General features: G+C 38.5%; 2 protein-coding genes across 6 annotated transcripts; one reads left to right on the top strand and one right to left on the bottom strand.

Moving 5' to 3' along the window:
* Positions 1-332: 332 nt before the first annotated feature.
* LOC146380686 (CD276 antigen-like) lies at positions 333-3,006 on the bottom strand. Of its 2 annotated transcripts, XM_084940155.1 has the most exons (8): positions 2,909-3,006; positions 2,705-2,816; positions 2,246-2,566; positions 1,843-2,106; positions 1,399-1,686; positions 1,154-1,255; positions 1,027-1,075; positions 333-727 (listed from the first exon to the last, which is right to left on the bottom strand). In XM_084940155.1, exons 2-8 carry the CDS (start codon positions 2,796-2,798, stop codon positions 724-726), a joined length of 1,122 nt encoding a protein of 373 aa, XP_084796281.1. In that variant the 5' UTR covers positions 2,799-2,816; positions 2,909-3,006; the 3' UTR covers positions 333-723. The 2 variants fall into 2 exon arrangements, with proteins under 2 accessions (XP_084796281.1, XP_084796284.1); XM_084940158.1 differs by lacking the exon at positions 333-727 and having other exon boundaries at positions 1,023-1,075.
* A 1,720-nt stretch (positions 3,007-4,726) lies between these two features.
* LOC146380685 (protein NLRC3-like) lies at positions 4,727-20,225 on the top strand. Of its 4 annotated transcripts, XM_084940004.1 has the most exons (10): positions 4,727-4,976; positions 6,455-6,517; positions 6,967-7,120; positions 8,413-8,498; positions 10,745-12,521; positions 13,198-13,371; positions 14,690-14,857; positions 15,455-15,628; positions 16,668-16,838; positions 18,175-20,225. In XM_084940004.1, exons 3-10 carry the CDS (start codon positions 6,990-6,992, stop codon positions 18,188-18,190), a joined length of 2,697 nt encoding a protein of 898 aa, XP_084796130.1. In that variant the 5' UTR covers positions 4,727-4,976; positions 6,455-6,517; positions 6,967-6,989; the 3' UTR covers positions 18,191-20,225. The 4 variants fall into 4 exon arrangements, with proteins under 4 accessions (XP_084796130.1, XP_084796128.1, XP_084796129.1 ...); XM_084940002.1 differs by lacking the exon at positions 6,455-6,517; XM_084940003.1 differs by having other exon boundaries at positions 4,727-6,517.
* Positions 20,226-20,457: the final 232 nt, after the last annotated feature.

The raw sequence follows: 20,457 nt of genomic DNA, 5'->3' as shown, positions 1-20,457 counted from the left end.
AATAAAATTGAATTGAATCTTGATCTTCAAGGCTTATCCGTATCAGTAGGCCTCAGCTGATGTGGTGTTTATAGAGCTTGTGTTTATGATCACAATGGACCAAATGTTGGAAATAGCTGAAAAGTTAAGCACATATAGAATTGCCTTTTTAATGACTGAGTTGATGTAGACGGTTGCAAAATCTTTGGTACCCGTACCAGTCTGTTATAATTTTGTAGTCCCATAGAAATCTTTCCAGCATGCAGATATCAATGCTCTTATCTTAGAAACCCAAAACAGATGTAAATAGATAAACTAAATACAAAAATATTTTAAAAAGTCAAAAACCTGATTGTCCATCACATTTTTATTATGACAATAAAACCTGCAGCTGGTAGTTAAAATCATGCAGTTTGTAGGTGAAAGTGTAAAATATCTCAGTCATAGTGGTAACTGGGATGAGGTCACTTCCAGTTCCATCAATCAAATGTGAAGCCGATTAGCTTCCTTTCACATTATTTTACTGCATAAAGCATTCATGTGCCATGCTGACAGTTGGGTTCCCACTGCAGAAGATCATTTTTTCTTCATCTTCCTTTGGTTTACTCTTACATATCAAACATTTCTTAAAATTCAGTTATTAACTTATGCAATCTTTAGCTGGATGAATCACAGGGATGTTTAGTGTATTAACAGCTCACAGGAGACTTTGCTTCTTTAAATCCATGAAGTTCAACTTCTCTCTTAACTGAAATTGAGGTAAAAGCATTACAGCGATTAGAATTCATCTGTATTGTTTGAATTTCCATTTGTCAGACTGAAGGAGTTTTTGAACTCTTATTCTGGAACTTTTTACTGAAATTATTTTGGCTAAGCTGAATTCATCAAAGTAAGATCTCAAGTAGGGAATTCTTATTTGACTAAACTGGCTCTAGGGAATATTTAGATTCATGTGTGAGAAAACTGGTCCTAACTCCATGATAAAAATGTTCTCCAATATGATAACTAATAGCACGGTGTGCATTTTTATTCACAATATTTACTTACATGTTGGGTTCACCACTCTCTGACGCCGTCATGCTGTTTTCTTGCTGACCTGAGACATGTTTTGGATCCATAAGATTGATACAAATATACAAATTATTTCAGTAGTACAGGCAGAATGTATTTTTACCTCTTTTCCTTTTGCAGTACAGCACCAGGCAGACTGACGATAGGATGCATACGAGTACTACCACCCCTGCAGTAATTGCTATAATAGTCATGTGTGTATTTCCTGAAACAGGAAAAGAATCTAATTTTTAAATTTCTCCTGGATGCCTTAATATGTTTATTTTGTTTGTACGTCAAAAAGATTTTAAAAGTTTTGAATGATTCTTGCTTTTGTGGATTAGAAGGATGCAACATAAATTCCTTTACCTTGACTTATTCGAATAATGGTGTAATTAATCAGCATCTCCTCAACATTACTAATCTCACATGTGTATATTCCCTCCTTCTCTGAAGATAAGCCCAGTAATGTGAGGCTTCCTAACTCTGATACAGCCTTCACATGCTGCTTCCACTCCTTTGAGACTGTGTAGTTGGAACCAGACCCAGTCTTTTCCAAAATTGCACGATTAAGGAATCTCCAAATGAGGCTTGTTGGAGAAGTGTTAAAGCTGGGGCAGGGGATTGTGGTTTCAGTGAAGCTGCCAGTAACTGAAGCTGAAACAACACAGAAGAAGGCTGAGCATATGCCAAGTATAGATGAACAGCCTCCACATGAAGTGCTTCTGTGTAAATCTAATGCATGTGTTTCAGTATTCAACAATAAGCAGCTTTCAACCTCATTTCCTAGCTCATATGAGAGGTCATACTCACGTAGCTGCCTCAGACTGGCTCTCCTCCTGTTTCTCTGAGTGCTCACAGTGCAGCTGTAGACTCGATCACTTTCATTGAGTGAAGCTATCAAAGAACCGTTGATGTTGTAGAGCTGCTGCTTGGTCTGCTCGACTGTTGTTGTATTCTTGAAGGTCACCTTGGATGGAGGTCTGGTTGACCAGGTCAGCTCAGGTTTAGGGTAGAGGCCCTCTGAGCTGCAGGTGATCCTGTTTCCTACATGCTGAATGCTGACTTTGACTGGGGCTGAAAAATACAGAGTAAACCTGTGGCTTTTCAACGTAACACTACAACTGCTACATATATTAGAGGTTGGTATAAATCTTTTGAAATATCGAGCACTTAAAAGAAAAGAAAATCCCCCAAAACCTCAGATTTGTCATACTGTGCACTTTGAGGTTGATAAATGAATCCTTTTCTGTATTAATGGTGCTGATGTAGCAGCTGTATCTGCCCTCATCCTGAACCTGCACCCCTGTCAGCTGGAGTGAGGCGTTTCCTTTGGAGAGCTGGTCCTGGAACAGCGACGTCCTGCTTCTGAATTGTTGGTCCTGGGTTCTGAGCTGGTCTTTGTTGCCATAGTACAAGTATACAAGAGGGTGTCCCTCTGACAAGTGCATCCAGTGGATGTATACTCCTCTAGTGTTTCCCTGGAAAGTGCACGGTAAGATGCACGTTGTCATGAAAACACAGGAAACATCAGTATCTGAAACATCAGATAAAAAGACTGTTAATGACTGATGAAGTTTTGCACATAAAATATTTTGCAGTAACATGAAGGGAAATATTAAAGTGAGCCATTTCTCAGTCTGTCCCAGCTGGTGCTAGTGAATGCTTCACTCACCTCCTCTGGAAATGGTCAGAATCCACAGAAACATGACAATCACCAGACACATGGTACTGCCAATCCTGGTAATCCTGATCCTGTAACATGTCATTTCACATGGAGCACTGGACTGCAGAGAGATTTGTTTGCATTTTAGAAATGTAGCTTTCACTGAGGGGAACAGGCTTTTATGATTAATGTTACCAAAAGTATCCAATTTACCTGCACAACTTCATGATGGAACCTGCTGAAACAGACATGAGACAAAAGGAAGTCCAAAGGCAGGTAACAGCCCTGTGAACACCTGCACCTGGTATCAAATCAGCCATGTGGGCTTAATTAGAGAGAAGATGGAAACAGGGCAACATGAGGGAGGGAGAGAGAGAGAGGTAGAACTTGGAACATGAGAATAAATTCTAACCAGTGCACACAGTTATAATCCAAATGTAATATTCACTGTGTTGTGGTGATTGCAGCTGGTTAGAGTTACTTTTTAAGTACCTTCATGGCTGTTTGTACAGCTAAACTGATACTAAAACGAAGGACAGTAGGTAAACTCAGATTTTAAAAACAAATAAACTGCAAATCCAGTGTTGACTGTTTTTGTCACAATCAATCTAACACAGAAAAACTCACAACTCTTCGTCCAACGCCAAGGGACCATGCCAACTCAGTTCTGACCTCCTGATTAGATCTCTCACTCTTTAAGGACAACGTGGTACATTTCAACAAACCCCAGTGGAGATGGCCTGTGGTCCACACTGTTGACAAACAAGAAAGTCTGAGAAAAATGTTCTCAGTTTTCTCAGTTTCTGATATTTAATTGAAATTGACCAATTATTGAAACCTCCATAAAAACTGGCTAACCAGTTCATATATGGTACTGGCTTTATACTTTGCTAGCTTCAAAATGTTACAACAACAAAGGTTCTTTTAAATACACTCTTAACACTGTTTAAGATTAATTAATTTTCTGCAACCCGCAACTGCAACCCCACCTGGCTTCTGCTCCACAGCTGCTGAGTGACCCCTCATCTGGGACTCTCCTCAGCTCTTTCTGGGATAGTGGCGCAGCTGCCCCTCTGTTGGTCTTCCTTGGTCTCTTGTGTTCTGGGGGCCTCTGGATGTCTGGAGTTTTGATCTCCTCCATACCTGCTTCATGCCCTGGAGGACGGGGCTGTGGCTCCCCACACCCTCTAGCAGATCATTACATGAAGGAACCTTTTAAATACAAGTGCGCTCATGCTCACAGGTGTACACACGGGTGCTCACACACACAAACTACACCATTTTTGGCTCCTACCTCAAAGCACACTGTGCGCTGTCGATATTACGTGCTGCACAATAATGTTTAATATTTAGTATTTACTGTTACATTCCCATAGATCATCGTGATGTTGTTTATTATGGTCCTCTTTTTTCTTCTTCTGCTTGTTTTCTCTTTTTTTTTTCTCAACAGGTGATCCAGGTGATTGATAGATGTATTTTTTGTCTGCTTATTTTGTTGGTTTTTGTTTTTTGCCCTTTATCCCCGTCCCTTTTCCCCACTGTTTTTCTTTCCCTCTTTCTTTCTCCCCTGTCTTTTCCCCAGTCAAGTCTGTCCCGTATTTAGCGAGTGAAAAAAAAAAAAAAAAAAAACAATAAAAGGTGAATCAAATAGACCAATACGGCAAGACTGGGATGGTCCATTTGGTAAAGTAAATCCGTTGGGCATCTTTCTTCGCCTTTAGACAATAATTCTGATGGCAAAAGAACCAAACGGGACAGGCAGAAAAAAAAGAAAAAAAAAAAAAGCTGAATTCATTTTTTTAAATAAATTAATGAAGGGTATGATAGAAAAATAGTGACTGTAAAATGCATTTTATATATTATTAAGTAGATTCTGAAAAAAGTATAAGTCTCTTGCTAAAGGGAGTGCCTGAGGAAATATTTGTTTTTGTGTTGTTGGACGTCAGCAGAGGACGCAGGCGTGGTTTAATGTTCACTCACAGCAAACACACCCACAGAGAGAGAAAGAGAAAGCAAAACGATAAACTGACACAGGTAAGCAACCACAGTAGGATCCTGACTATTGTTACTATTATTAATAGTAGTATAGGAGTACTGCTACTACTAGTAGTAATTAGTGGTACTAGTATTGATTTTTCTCCAAAATGTGTTTTTAATTTTGCTTGTTGGACTATCTACCCACTCAGTAAAGGTGCATTTTCACTTTATGTTGTCAGCGCGTCTCATCAGCCTTCATTTGGGTCACACAGCCAGTAATTCATGACAACTCTACTAAAATACAGTAAGTATTTGTACTTCTTTACTTCCCATTATTATGACAACATCTGCTAACATCCCATCTCTAAATAATTAAATAATTAAAAAACATAAAAAGTGAACTGCACTTATGTTCAGACTATGTTTAAATGCTTTGCTCTTTGTGGGCTCTTAAAAATAAGATTCAATAAAAGTGCCTAGAGAGAGAGAGAGAGAGAGAGAGAGAGAGGCCATTTGATCTGTTGTAAATGGAAAGAGAAAACTGGCAGATATGGGCCATAGGGGCCCATATCTGCATGGCTGAGCTCTGCTAAATAACGCTCACTGTATGGACTGATAACATCCAAAGCGGGTGCACAAACTGAGCGAGTGTGTGTTATCTGCTTTATGCTCTGTGCTGTGTGGAACTGGTTCAACAGGTATAAACTATATACACAGTGTGCTGACTGTAAGGACAAATTGTTGATTTTTTTCCACACATAGGAAGAACATTTAGGATTGTGGTCAAACTGTTTTTCACCGCTAGATCATTAAAACAATAATCATGCTTGACAAGTGACACAGACCATGCAAATGTTCTTTAACAGTAAGATTTTATTTTCAGGCCATAGCCTGTTGATATGGTTGGACCTACAAACAAAAGACTGTTGAACAAACAGCTCCTTAGACCTACTTGGCACGGCCACTTTTATCCTTCAACCTAGCGTGAAATCGCTTAGACAAGCGTAATATCTTTAAATTATTGCCAGGAATAGTTTTCAACTTCCAAGCTCTTCTTTGCAGTTTGTCTTCCCTTTTCTCCCTTGTCCATCAAAGTGATCTCACTCTGCTTCAGTAATGTTGAGGTCTGGGCTCTGGAAAGGCCAGTCCATGGCAGTGGCTGGTCCCCTGACCCTAGATCAGACTCAATTTGAAAAAAGAGTGAAAACAAAAGAAAACACGTCAATCTGATCATGTCTGACTGTTTGTGTTGGGACCTTATGGTGACAGGGATTTGCTACAGCATCACTATCAGATACTCTTCATCTTCTGTAGTTTCCTTCTTTTGTCCTCCATTTGTGCAGTTTCCACATTTCTTTTCAAGGGTACACTGGACACTATGTTGAGATATGCAAAATTCAGGTTTAAGATTTAGGTTCAGTTAATAAAATTGGAATAATTTAAGTTTTTGTGATAGTGTGGCAGGCTGCCAGTAACAAAGTGCCCACAGATACACTTTAAAAAAGTGGTCCTTTGCTAAGTCTGGTTTATCCTTCTGCTTTTTAACCAATTCAAATTAAATGTCTTAACCTTGTTTTTCAATTAGCAAAAAACTGTCATGCGATGTGAAACTGGACAAAGAAGTTTATGAGAGTGAAAAAATGATTTTTAGGACACTCAGACTAAAAATTGCTGGCATAATGTTCGCTTAACCAGCTGTTATTTTTAAGCTGGGTTGTTGTCTGGGTTGTAGTATTTGCAACACCATAAACATACATGTTTATGCACATTTTTGTGTATTAGAGCCCCGACTTCACTTCAGAAGATAAAGATTGAGGTGAGGAGGAAGAGGATGACAATTTGTTGGTCAGTATATCAGCATACTGTCAGTCGTCTCTTTTTTTGTCCCATGTTTTCTTGTCTTTGGTAAAGGGAGCCCGTTCTCAGATGATACAACATCGGTATGATTCATATCTTTAGTCTGAAGGTTTTCCTCTATGGTCTGAACACCTACAGGTTTCTTCTTCTCTGACTTGAGCATAGTACCTGTATGGCTGGTCTCTAGGTACATTCATAAAATGTGTTTGAGGTAATGATACTGCCCATCTCAGCCAATGTATTCAACACGGCAGGTTAACATAGCAGCATCCACAAGCTAGTGCCTGCACAAACTAGTTTCTCTCTATTCCCTGTGTATCATGATGATCTGGTTTTTAGTTTACATGACAATTCTGAAATTGGCTCAGTGGAGAAATCTGACCGTAACTTAATAACCTCTGCTAATGTGAACTCACTGTTTCTGGTTTACCTCTCAGACTGACTTTCAGAAGTTCACAAGATGAACATTTGTGTTGAGGAAGAAAAGACTGGAGCAGAGTCTGCAGGATCCAGCTGTCTCACTATGAGAAGTGACAGATCCAAAGGTGATCCTTTAAACTTCAGGGATGAACCTGGACCCTCAGACACAACGTAAGACAGTTTCTACTAAGATTTTCTCATCCTCCCTCAGTGTGTAACCACGAGTCCATTTAAATTTGACCTTTATGTGAACAGTACACCCTATTAGTCCAGTTCTTACTGAGGTCATTTTTATTTTCAAATTAAAACGGTTTCAGCACAAGATTATAATATATTTTATGTTAAATGTAAATGTTTATGTCACTACATAAACAAGTGTGAGTAAAATAAATGATCCTCACATACAAAATACTGAGTGAAAGACAAAGGAAGCATTAAGAGGACTAATGCTGCTAGTATACAACGAAGCAACTCCCCACAACTTTGTTTCCAAACATATAAAATATTCACAGTCAGCTTAATCAAATGAAATTCAGCTATTAGTTGAAGTATATCGTCTTCCCTACTGCACTTTACGCTAGTGAAAGACGATGCAAACTCTGTGTTTGTGTGTGTATGTGCGAGCACGTGAGTGCCTGTGTGTGTGCGTACCTGTGTGTTTATGTGAGTGCACGTGAGTGAGTGTGCGTGTGGGTATGTGAGTGTAACAGTTAAAACACTGTGTGTGTGTCTCTGTGTATGTGACTTCCTGCCGGTCATAAAAGTAATCTCCCCTCATGGAAGCTAAACCAAATTCCTCTACAAAAAAAGTTAACAGATTACAAGCACTGAGATCCCCACTCTGCATCCACTGGGCCATTGGCCTCTTGTTGTCTTACTTCTACAGCTAAGCATGTGGAGAGTCTCCTGCAAACCTACTTCTAAGTTATGACAATTATGAGCTTTTATTAAAGGTACAACCATCAGCAACCCCCAACTGTAGCTTCCTGTCTCCTTTTATGACAGCAGACTCCCAGTGTCCATAAATTCCTTTCCCTCTACACAATTACACACTCTCAGGTCTACAACTAAGCCAAACTAAAACACACAGACAAATCCTTCCCTATTCCTCTGATCTGCTGGACCCTCTCATCTAAAGCAAATTTAACACATTCTATTATAATAATTATTTTCTTGTACTCACAATCACTACACCTGGCTGAGGTTGTAGTTGTTGAAAACTGGACACAGATCAGTGTTAAGTAAGACAGGTTGACAGGGAAAGAACTTTATTACTGTTGATGAAATCAAAAGCAAACATCACATTGATGATTCAAGCTCTAGTTTTCTTCATCTTAAAAAGTATTTCCCTTTTCTCGTTCCTCTTTTGGCCATCAGACCATCTGCACAGTTGTCAAATTTTGATCCATTTTTTAAACTGATAAACAACAATTGACTTTAATGATTAAAAAATGTGTTCACAGAGAGAGGAAGGCGATCTCAGAGGATCCAGTCTCTACCAGCTGTGGACCAGAAAAATCCAGGACTGAAGCACAACTGCAGATATCCAGTAAGAGCAGCTGTCTACAAAGTAGGATTAAGCATCCGCTTATTCATGGACTCATTTCTGAGAAAAACTGTTACAGTCAGAGTTATGTAATACATCCTCGGTACTTAATGTGGCATAGGGGAGGGGCCGAGGGAAGTGAACTGAGTTCTCCAGGTGGAACTGTCGATCTTTAATAAGTGGTATTGTGTAATAAAGACACACAGGCTTTTATTGGCAAGTTGATTGAAAATAATTAAAAACAAACTGGAGCTGCAAAAAAGAGTTAAACCAGTATTCTACTACCAAATATTAATAAAATAATATATCATAATAAAAAGGTAATATTGGCTGATTTTTTAACATGCGTGAATTAATCCTACATTATCTTCCCAATATTCTACTTTTCTTAAAAGCAATAATTTAAATATTATGTTCAATGCTCTGGATTATTAAATGGAAACATTGGTGATAGTTTCTGTGTAAAAAGTGGGAAACAGAGCTACAAATTGAAAACCTACATGTTTCTGTTTAGTAACATATTAATAACAGTGTTAATAAAATTTTAAAACAAACTTAAAGAAAGAGACCTTCTTTCAAAGGATATTTTATATCTGGATTCATTACATGACATGGTAAAAATATTTCAGGTAGAAAAGAAAGTGCTCAGGGATTAGATATTTAAAATAAACAGGACACCAGAATAAAATGTCATCCCACTCCCACTTATCCAGTTTGTGGTTTGCACAACACCAGGATCCTGCCCCACCTCCGTCACTGACTGACCTCTAACAATCCAAGGAGTGAAAGCACGTGCAGCGAATAGCACCAAGCTGCCCACTTACATACTGAAAAATTAAAAGTTTTGACAGAGTGTGATGTAATTGGCAGTTCTTTGACCATCAGTTTTACAGATACAGACTGTCCTAATCAAAAAATGCAGGATTACAATGTGTGTAACATTTTGAAACACAGTGGAATACTTGTGTCTATCTTTAGAAAGAAAGCACCACAAAATTCATTGATGGTGGATAGCTGTATTCTGAGTACGGCACATCTCTAATCCCCTCTCCTAAACTGAAGTGCTTAATTTTTTGAATTAGCCACATTATATGAGGATTATCTGAAAGTATAACTAACCATAACCACCAGTTCTCTCTTCATATGTATAATAATAAATCCATAAAACTGAGTTTTTCTCAACAGAGAGGTTCTATTCTGCTTTCTCTGTCAGCTGTCATATGACTTGATGAAAGTGCTTAGATAAGGATTTCATTTCCCATAAACATTTGCAATATTTTTTATCAGCGACATTTCAGTCCACATTGCATAACAGTTGTTGGTGGTAATGCACAATTTCATTGTTTGGCAACTGCCAACAAAGTAACAAGAATAAGACCCTTTGCAGACCAGTTAATAGAAAAGATGATCTGATGAATGACCAGAAGGTTCACAGTGAGCTCAGACATGTGAAATAATAAAATGGAGACAAAAGAACATTGTGTATCAGAAACAAACATCCTAAATCACCCTAAACAAGAGCCACAGACTTTGACCAACAGCCCACAGTAGGTTTTTCTGTAATTGCGCTTCCCTAATTTTCACACGAATTGCTCAGCAGATTCACTTGCTGAACAAAAATAGAAAACAAAACAAAACAAAAACAAAACAAAAATAAAAACAAAACACACTTCTGCCAAGAAAAGCTGAGCATGTTCTAGAAAGCAGGTTTAGTAAAACTTTAAGTTTGTTCCTGCTTGAAGAAGGAAGCTCTGGTTTTCTGTTCCACATTGAACCCTGCTCATAGCGAAATTTCTTTTCACCTCTTTTCAGTACAAATTTCAGCTTCATTTCCCCCTTTCAGTTGAATTTTTTGCTTTTCACCACTTTTCAGCCAAAAATTTCTGCTTCTTCACCTGTTTTCAGCAGATTTTTCAGTTTCTTCACCGCCATACAACTTTTTGCAACTTTTCAACTTTTTCAGCTTTTTTCAGCAGATAGCTTCAGCGTTAAGGCATCCACACAGCATTTTTGCAGGAAATGCAAATTTTTCTAGTTTCTTATTAAATTGTTCTCCACATAAACACATGAACACATCTCGAGGGTCTGAGAGAAAAAAAAAATTATCTAATGTGTTCTTAAAAATATCTAAAAAAAAAATCAAAAAATCTCAAAAAATCTTATTGCAAACCATTTAAATAATGTTATGGTTAGATGTAATAAAAGCATAACTGTTTTCTTTTTGTGTTATATTTGCTCTTTTTTAACAGCAGATGGTGGTCTGCAGGAGATTTTAAATGAACATAAAATACATCTAAAGAGACAATATGAACGTGTGACTGAAGGATTTGGTGAATCAAGAAGTGGAACCCTCCTCAACACGATCTACACTGAGCTTTACATCACAGACAAACAGAGTGAAGAGGTTCATACTCAACATGAAGTGAGGCAGCTGGAGACTACTTCACAAACAGATACCGTCCATGCCCCAACAATCAAGTGTCACAAACTCTTTGAAGTTTTACCTCGCCTGAAGAGACCAATCAGAGTGGTTCTGATGAACGGAATCGCTGGCATTGGAAAAACCTTCTCAGTGCAGAAATTTATTGTGGACTGGTCAGAGGGCTTGGAAAACCAAGACATCAACATAGTGATTCTGCTTTCATTCAGGGAGTTGAATCTCGTTAAAGATGAGCCGTACAGTCTTCTGGAGCTGCTCCATGTTTTCTATCCAACATTACAGAAAGTCACCACAGAGAAACTGACTCTTTTCAAACTTTTGTTCATCTTTGATGGCCTGGATGAAAGTCGACTTTCACTGGAGTTCACTAACCGGAAGGTTGTTTCTGACATTACTCAGACATCATCAGTCAATGAGTTAGTAACAAACCTCATAGAAGGGAATCTGCTTCCCTCGGCTCTCATCTGGGTAACTACCCGACCTGCAGCAGCCAATCAGATACCTCCTAAATGTGTTGACAGGGTAACAGAAGTGCGAGGCTTCACTGACGCTCAGAAGGAGGAGTACTTCAGGATGAGATTTAGTGAGAAAGAGCTGTCCAGAGTTATCTCCCACATTAAGAAATCCAAAAACCTCAATGTCATGTGTAAAATCCCAGTCTTCTGCTGGATCACTGCCACAATCCTTGAGTACATATTGAATACAGACCAAAGAAGCGAGCTACCCAAGACCCTGACTGACATGTACTCGTACTTCCTACTGGTTCAGACAAAGAGGAATAAGCACAAGTACCAAAAAGAACATGAAACAAGTGCACAGGAGCTGACGGATGCTGACAGGGAAGTTCTTCTGAAGCTGGGGAAGCTGGCGTTTGAAAATCTGAAAAAAAGAAACATCATATTCTACCAAGAAGACCTGGAAAAGTGTGGTCTGGATGTCACAGAGGCCTCAGTTAATTCAGGGGTTTTTACTGAAATCTTTAAAAGACAGTGTGTGATTTTCCAAAAACCAGTTTACTCCTTTGTTCATCTGAGCATTCAGGAGTTTCTGGCTGCTGCTTACATGTTTCACTGTTACACCAACAGGAAAACAGAGGTACTAAAGGAAGTCCTGGGGGAAGAATATAACGAGACATCTCTGGATGTTTTTCTGTGCAAAGTCATGGAAAAGTCCCTCCAATGTAAAAATGGCACTCTGGACCTGTTTGTTCGCTTCCTGCATGGCCTCACACTAGAGTCCAACCAAAGACTCTTAGTAGGTCTGCTGAGTCAGACAGAGAACAACCCCGAAGTTATCCAGAAAATCATCAACAACCTAAAAGAGATGAGACGTTCTCAAATCTCTCCTGACAGAAGCATCAACATCTTTCATTGTCTGATTGAGATGAATGACAGCTCAGTATTTCAGGAGATCCAAGAATTCGTGAAATCAGAGACAAAACTCTCTGAGATCCACTGCTCAGCTCTGGCCTACATGCTGCAGATGTCGGAGGAGGTTCTGGATGAGTTGGACCTGCAGAAGTTCAACACATCAGATGAAGGACGACACAGACTGATTCCAGCTGTGAGCAACTGCAGAAAGGCTCTGTGAGTCCTGTTGTGATCATTAATACAATTAATCAGTTTAGATCAGTAGTTTAGTTCTTCAAATATACAGAGTACTAAAGTATTTTCATTATTTTTAGGGAGTTTTCACATCTATAGTTGATTTACTCTGCCCTAAATTAGTTGTGAATTTGTTCTGATTTCTCTTCACACAGAGACACAACTCTTTTTGGTGTAGTTCACCCAAAGTCATTTCACTCATCGATATTTTTCAGTGATTAGCTTCTGCACCTTTTGGTAACAGTCAGCAGATTTTTTCATGTAAGTAGATGTGAACAATCACGTTGTAGCAAAGAGACAACACTTTTACAGGTGAATCTTTCCATTAAACTGACTTTATTCAAAATCTTCTGGAGCCAAATTAAAAACAGGAAACAGTCCAAATGTTTCTCTTCACTCTTTAGTTTATAATCTAAAGGCTTCTTATAGAAAAGGTGAATGAGGCAGGTTCTATAAAACACTTTGAGTAGAAAGGTTTTTACTCAAGTAGAGTAGCAGGGTCCTATATAAGAATGAATCCATTTACCATTGACGAGGATCAGATTTCACTGACAGAATGTGAATGTTGTCATGGTTTAAATGCAACACAATTTTCTGTGTTTACAATGCAAAATTCCTGCTTTTATAATAACATATTTGATGTTTTCTCTTGTCACAGACTAAAAGCTTATCATCTCTCAGAGACTCACTGTGAAGTTGTGGCCTCAGCTCTGAAATCCGACCCCTCCCATCTGGTGGAGTTGGACATGACAGGAAACAAGCTGCACAATTCAGGACTAAATATTTTGTCTGCTGGACTGTCGAGTCCAGACTGTCGACTAGAGACTCTGAGGTGAGTTTGCTGACTGGAGCTGTTGTTGTTTAATCAAAGTTTTACACTCTTGGTTAGTAAAGGTTCACGATTTGTATGAACAAAAATATAAAGAAGTGTCATTGATTTCAGAAATGTTTGCTTTTCCAAATGGCTGAACAATAATTTTTACTTTTGGCTCCAAACAGACGTGACAGACTTGAGCAAAGTTCAGTTAAAGGCTGACAGAAGTCAGGTTATGGTAGAGAGATATTTTTGCAGTTGTTCAGCCTCCACAGGTCCAAAGGCTCAGTCAGTCAGAGAAGATGAGGTGATTGGTGATGAGTCTTTAGGGTCTGTGTGGGGTGTCAGTCACACTGATAAATGGCAGATAAAAACAGGCTACAGAGATTTTGACAACCCACACAGCTGCTTTGGTGATGTATGTGTTAAAGAAAATAGCAGCCTAACACAGGCCAAAACATAACAGCAAAGCAGGATTCTGAAAGTATGTGAGGATTTTTTAAAAACAGCTGGAGAAGAGAGAGGCTTCTTAAAAAGACTATAAGAAGAGGGAAGCTGAGAGTTTTTTTTAAAAGTTTCTGTTCCTCTAAAAATGATCCTGTTTTAACTCATTTTGAGTATTACAGCACCAAATATATCTTAGTTTGTTATAAAGCAACATAACAACACAAGAAGTCATACAAAGACAGAAGATCTGCTTTAACAGCTGACTGAAAGCTGCCTTTACCAGCCCAATAGGACCTCACTAACCAGGCAGACAGACTACCATGGTTTGTGAAGTAGTTCCTGCTTAGAGTATAGTTCTAAATCATCTGTTTTGTAGATAGAGAATATTTTCAGCACTAAATCTTTAAAGAGAAACTACTGACCAGTTTGAGTATAAAGAACATTTTATAAAGAGTTGTCAGTCACATTCTTCAGCAGACCATTTCAGGCTCTCATGAACTCAGACGTTGAGCTCAGGTAATGTCACTTCAGGTTTAGAGCTTCAGTCTAGTGTAGAGATTAGGACTGAAACCGTAATAGTATTCATGCAGTAAATACTAATGAAAAAAAGATAAACTGACCACTGTTTCTATTTTAAGAATAAAGGAAACACATTCAGATAACTCTGTCATGTTGGTACTTTGACTTCTGCTCAGCAGACAGAGATAAAGTCATGTGGTCAGATCCAGCTGTTTCAATGTTTATTTAGTGTCCACCATTCTTTAACAGTTTTGTACTTTGAAGACTGATGTAATAATGATTTTAGAATCCATGATAAAAACTTCTGTGCGTTAATCTTGAAGAGAACCTCACTGATGACTGGTAACTGCATTTTTCATTCTTTATTCAGGTTGGAGAGCTGTTGGTTGTCAGATATCAGCTCTCTGGCTTCAGCTCTGAATTCCAACCCCTCTCATCTGAAATATCTAAACCTGAGCTACAACAACTTGGAGAATTCAGGAGTGAGGCATCTTTGTGGTTTTCTGAAGAATCCCCACTGTCTATTGGAGACTCTGAGGTTAGACACCAAATTTTAACTGTGCTTAGATCCCAATCCCGGATAGTATAGAATTTATAGTCTAAGTATAGTATAGTGTTAATTAACAAACATCTTGGGAACATAGTTTGTACCAGGAATTTTGGCACATTTACAAACTGACACTGCTGAACAGTGACAGTAAACTAGATGAAGCTAAGATGACGAGTTATTTGTGTCAGAAAGCACAAAGAGCCACTGCAGCGCTAATGTTGTACTTTACACCTTCACTGGGGTTTGTAGTGCTTTCATTTCAGTGTTGGAGTTTGTGATCAGTGCCTAATTTAATACATTGCTACATATTTAGTTATTTTAATGAAGGTATTTGCCACACACAGTTACAGTGATCTAAGAATGTTTTCACCAGTGAGGAATGACTGACCAGCAGCTTCAGAGGTAGACCTGCATGACATCTAGAAAAAGCAAAGAAAAAAAAACCCTGGAGAGCTAGTGCCAACTGCTCACCAGGACTATCCTAGCTCAGTGCTGACCTTCTTCAGCTCCTGACATATTACGACACTGGATGCTTTCAAGCACAGACTCTTAGTAATAAACACTTTTTTAAAATTCCTTATGCAGATTGCAGCGCTGCAGTTTGTCAGAGATCAGCTGTGATTACCTGCTTCCAGCCCTTCAGTGCAACCCCTCCCATTTGAAACATCTGGACCTGAGCACGAACAACCTTCAGGATTCAGGAGTGAAGCAGCTGTGTGTTTATCTGAAGACTTCAGATTGCAGACTGGAGACTCTCAGGTCAGACACCATGTTTTAGTTGTACTTAGATATATATGATGTGAAAGCTGGCATAAACCTACACATATATCCTGACATTAACCTAATTAACACTTTAACTGTGGCAGAACAATGGTTCACATTTCAAACATTAAAACTGTGTTGCTCATCTTAAGACAAACAGCCCACATCTGGGCTCCACCCTGATTAATGTTATTGCTAACAGCTCTTGGTATACAACACATTGATGAATAATTTACAGTTAACTCTTTTTCATGGTACAAAGGTCATGACACACAGGAATCTGTGGAACAGAAACAGTTTGTGGCAGGAATTATTGCACATTTACAAATTGTACTGCTGAATGGCATGCTGGGTAACGCTAGACAGGTCTGTCAATAGTGGCCAAAGGGTCCGTTGCTACAAAACGTTTTTCAATCAGACTTGTTTTTTTCTCATTTCTGGTCATGCTGCTTGTGTGTTGAACCTTTTCCCAGAAAGACAAAATTTAGGTGGGGTTCAGGGAGATTTGAGTTTAAAAAAAGTATTATTAATCGATTTAAATAAAAAGGGATAATATACAACATTACTATAAATGTTGCCATTTGAGGCATTATATCAGAGTTTATTGGCAGGTTACATCACAAAAATAACATAAAAAAATTGCCAGTTTTTAAAATGTGTCTGGTAAAAAGTGTTCTCAAATATATAAAATTCATTCAAACTAAATCTTTAAAACTGAAGCAGTGTAAATACTTTTTTTTTCTCACAATTTTGATCTAAAAATGAGGATTTTGTCAGAATTTTGTACCCCCACTCTCCAAGACACTATTTTTTCTTTTTTCTTCAGTGAACAAACAGCATGTCGTCAGTCAGATTATTGAGAGCTCTTGTCTTCACTTATACCTTTTGTCTGAACCTCCATCCTGTTGGCTCAAACTGTTTGGATTTTACATTTTTTAAACTTGAACATTTCAAATCTTCTGAACAAATTATCAAACCTTAAATGATTTTACCTCAGACTTTGCCTCATAAACTTACATCTTCTATCTTCATTCAGTTTATGGGGCTGCAAGTTGTCAGAGACCAGCTGTGATTATCTGTTCAAAGCTCTTCAGTCCAACACCCATCTGAGAGAGCTGGACCTGACCTTGAACAACCTGCAGGAATCACATGTGAAGCAGCTGTCTGAGCTTGTGGACAGCCCACATCACACACTGGAGGTTCTCAAGTGAGTAGAGGCTTGGACTCAGTCTAGGCTGCTTTCCCAGTATAGCACAGTTAGTGTGAAATCAGTGATCCAATGTTTCTTGTACATCTGCAGTCTTCTTTACTCAGTGAGGCTGTAAGAAGAGAACAGTGGCAGGCTTCAATATTCGACAGAAAGACAACAGACATCCAATCAAATGTCACAGAAGTTTGTGATCATGTGTTTGAGCTGATGTGAAGATAACTAATGTTCACATCTACAGAGAATAAATGGATTTGTAAGGGTGTCAGCTGGAAACAAGCTTTATTTCCTGTAGACATGAACACAGAAACATCAAATCACACAGGTGTATTAAATATTTTACTGAATATTTTATTTATTTTTAGAGGAAGAAATTGTCAACAAACAAAACATTCTACAAAGAAAACAACCAACTCGCCTATCATGGAAATCCAAAATGATGCAGGAAAATTAGTCAAGCACACATGCACAGAGATATGTTGGAAGCAGGAAGCAGGCAGGACCTGTCAGTCTTGACAGGTCCCAGTTTATAGCCAGACCCATTTAATCTCTAACCAGTGGTCAGCCTTCACCTGTAAATTACATTAAACTGCTTACTAAATGAACACCACTGTTCCAGGTGTGGAGGAGTAAATGCAGTACACAAAATGATGACCTGGGTCATAACCTCCAGGAATCAAGATTGCATATGTCTTACTGTCAGTGCTTTCATTGACATTTGTTCAGTAGTAGCCTCCATGTATATTAGTAAGCTGATATTTTAGCAACAGGTAAGAAGTTCAACAATACACAGCAACCTTTGGTCTTAGTGAAACAAGAGAAAATCCATTAGTAAAGTGTTTGTGCAGCAAGGAAGAATTCAGGCCTCTCAGCGGTTAAGCTCCACTGTAGACTTGTCTGAACAAGACTGAAGTCAGTGCTGCCTTTAATAATATTAATAACACCCAAAAGTTTGATTCTGTTCATCTGCATGTAGCGTTTTTAGTGGGAGAAACATTTCATCACTCGTTCATGTGACTTCTTCAGTCTCAGCTGACTGCAGGTTTCCCCAACCTTATAAACAGGACATTTGCACAATCACTGAAACTAGCACCACTGAATGAACAATGGGCTACGAGGTCAGTTCCTTAATCATTAATGCAAATTCTCTCCCACTGAAAACACCACGTTCAGATGAACAGAATCAACCTTTTGGGATGTACGTACCTGGATGATTGAGCATGCATCAAGAAATATCAATAATACTTAATACTGGATGTGCTTTAACACTGAAAAATGATGAAGACAGTCTCTGCAAACACTCATTTATCTACTCTGCCCTTTCATGTCTTTGCAGATGGAAGGACCCATAAACACAGTTGTTTGTCTTTGTTGTGTGTGTGTGGTGTGTGTGTGCGTGTCCTGATGGTCCAGAGAGGTTGAAACACCAGCAGCTTGTGTGTAGTGATGCTGTGACAGGGCCAGGCTACAGGGAGGTGGATTGGACAGCAGAGCTTCATCCAGCAGTGACAGAAATCAGACGTGCAGATGGCTGACAGTGCTGTAAAAATGCTCTGAGAGCTCCTCTGTTAGACACCATGTAGAATCTATCGTCATCCCTTTGTGTTCTTTCATCACAGTGTCTTTTTGCAGACACTAGGTGTTGTTTCCTAAATACATTTCAATATCTTTTGTATAGTTGATGTAATTTTAAGTTATTTATCATGGTTTTGAAATATATCGTGTGACAATGACTTCAAGTATCCTTCTTGAAACACTAAATGTTTTTTTCATCTACATAATCTGTATAGTGCAACTGATCAGGTAAAAAATGTTCAATAATTGAAAAAATATAGATTTGTTTTATGCTTTCTAACATAATAACTGGGATCATGTGATATAAACACTATTGTAGAGAATTGCAAACTGTCCAGAGTTTGGTGTACTATATATCTTCAGTAATTTAGATATTTGATTTGATTTGATTTGATTTGATATACCTTTATTAGTCCCACAAGGGGAAATTTAGATAATGAAAGTTTCAAGATAATGAAAGTGTCCAGTGGTTCAGCAGATGAAGTGCAGGAGGTAGAGGTTTTTTCATGGATGCTAAATCCATCAGTTGTGTTGTTACTGTTAGAGATGTTACACAGTCATGTGACTTCCCTGGGTGAAGACAATTGGCAGCAGTCTGAAGTTTGAAATTCCTCAGCTGATGAATAGGGCTACGTTCACACTGCAGGTCTCAATTCCAATTTTTTGATCAAATCTGATTTTTTTTTTGTCTGGTTGTTCACACTTCAAATACAATGTGACAGCAAACGCGCTCTAGTGTGAACAGTTCACGGCCCTCAAACCGGCCCGCGTGTGCAAAAGAAGATGTCACACACAACGCGCTCTGTTTGCAGAAGTAAAAATGGCAGCTACAGAGCCAGTAGGTTGTTGCAGCAGTCTATCAGTTTCTGCACAGTCTCAACCGACAGAATTTTGATAAATTAATTACAGAAAGGACACTGAGAAAAAAGAGAGCCTGTGCTTTAACAATGGCCTTGTTTGCAGCAGTGGCTGCTACCTCCGTGCACAGGTATATATGGACACGGAGTTGGAACCAGGAGTGGTGGGACTGGTTTGTCTTCAGATATGTATCTGATTCAGTACCACATACGAAAGTGACCCAGGTCGGATTTGGAAATATCAGATTTGTGCTGTTCAAACTGTCAGACCATGATCGGATATGGGTCGCATAGGGTCAAAAAGTCGGATTTGATGCGCTTTTGCCTGCAGTGTGAGCGTAGCCTTAGTTATCTGTCAATAATGAACCTTAATGTTTTATATGGATAATAAGGATCAATAAATGTGTGGATGTGACTCAAAGGAATGACTCTGACTCATGGAACGACTTCCTTCCTGCTTTTCTGTCATGTCGATCAAATTCAGACCTCTAGCTTAATTAGTCACCCACCACCACAGCTTTCCAATTAAAGCTCAACATTCCTGCTTCAGCCAGTCCACAAATTTTAATGAAGTGTTTTTTGTGTTAAACCTGGCAGTGATATAGATTCCAACAGCATCATAGTCCTGTTGCATATGGGATCACCCACATCTGTACTGGGTCACAAGGCGGGCTTAAGGCAGACAAGCCTACAAATAATTTATAAACTTTTTAAAACAGTTAAAAATGCTTTAATTTATTAGAAGGAGGATATTTGTACGATCTCTCCAGGTTTCAGATTTCACTACACCACAATATAGTGAAAAAGTTTAATACTATACACCACAAAAATATCTTAAGACCATTTATGACCAACATCTTAAAAAAACATTTATGCATGATGATAATGCATAATTTTATTGTAGTAAGATATGAATGGAATAAGCTGCACACAATAAAAAAAGTGACATCACTTGAAACCGGTGACACAGTTTAAATGTATGTGAATTAGCTAAAAATTATTAGTTTATTAAGTTTAAATTATTAAAAGTTTGATAATCCCAACTGTAACCAAAAGAAGATTGGCAGAAGGAACAGAATGAGAACACATGGCAGCAAATGTTGCTGTTTTCATTCATTATGAATGAGAGGCTATTAAAACACAATCACCTGAGTATATAAGAACAATCTTCTACTTCATTATTTCTC

This window comes from Perissodus microlepis, chromosome 9 (assembly GCF_051167445.1).
Source record: "Perissodus microlepis isolate ML-2025 ecotype Zambia chromosome 9, ASM5116744v1, whole genome shotgun sequence".
NCBI classification, from domain to species: Eukaryota; Metazoa; Chordata; class Actinopteri; order Cichliformes; family Cichlidae; genus Perissodus; species Perissodus microlepis.
The sequence above is the reverse complement of the archived record's forward strand: the minus strand, read 5'-3'. Positions and strand labels throughout refer to the sequence as shown.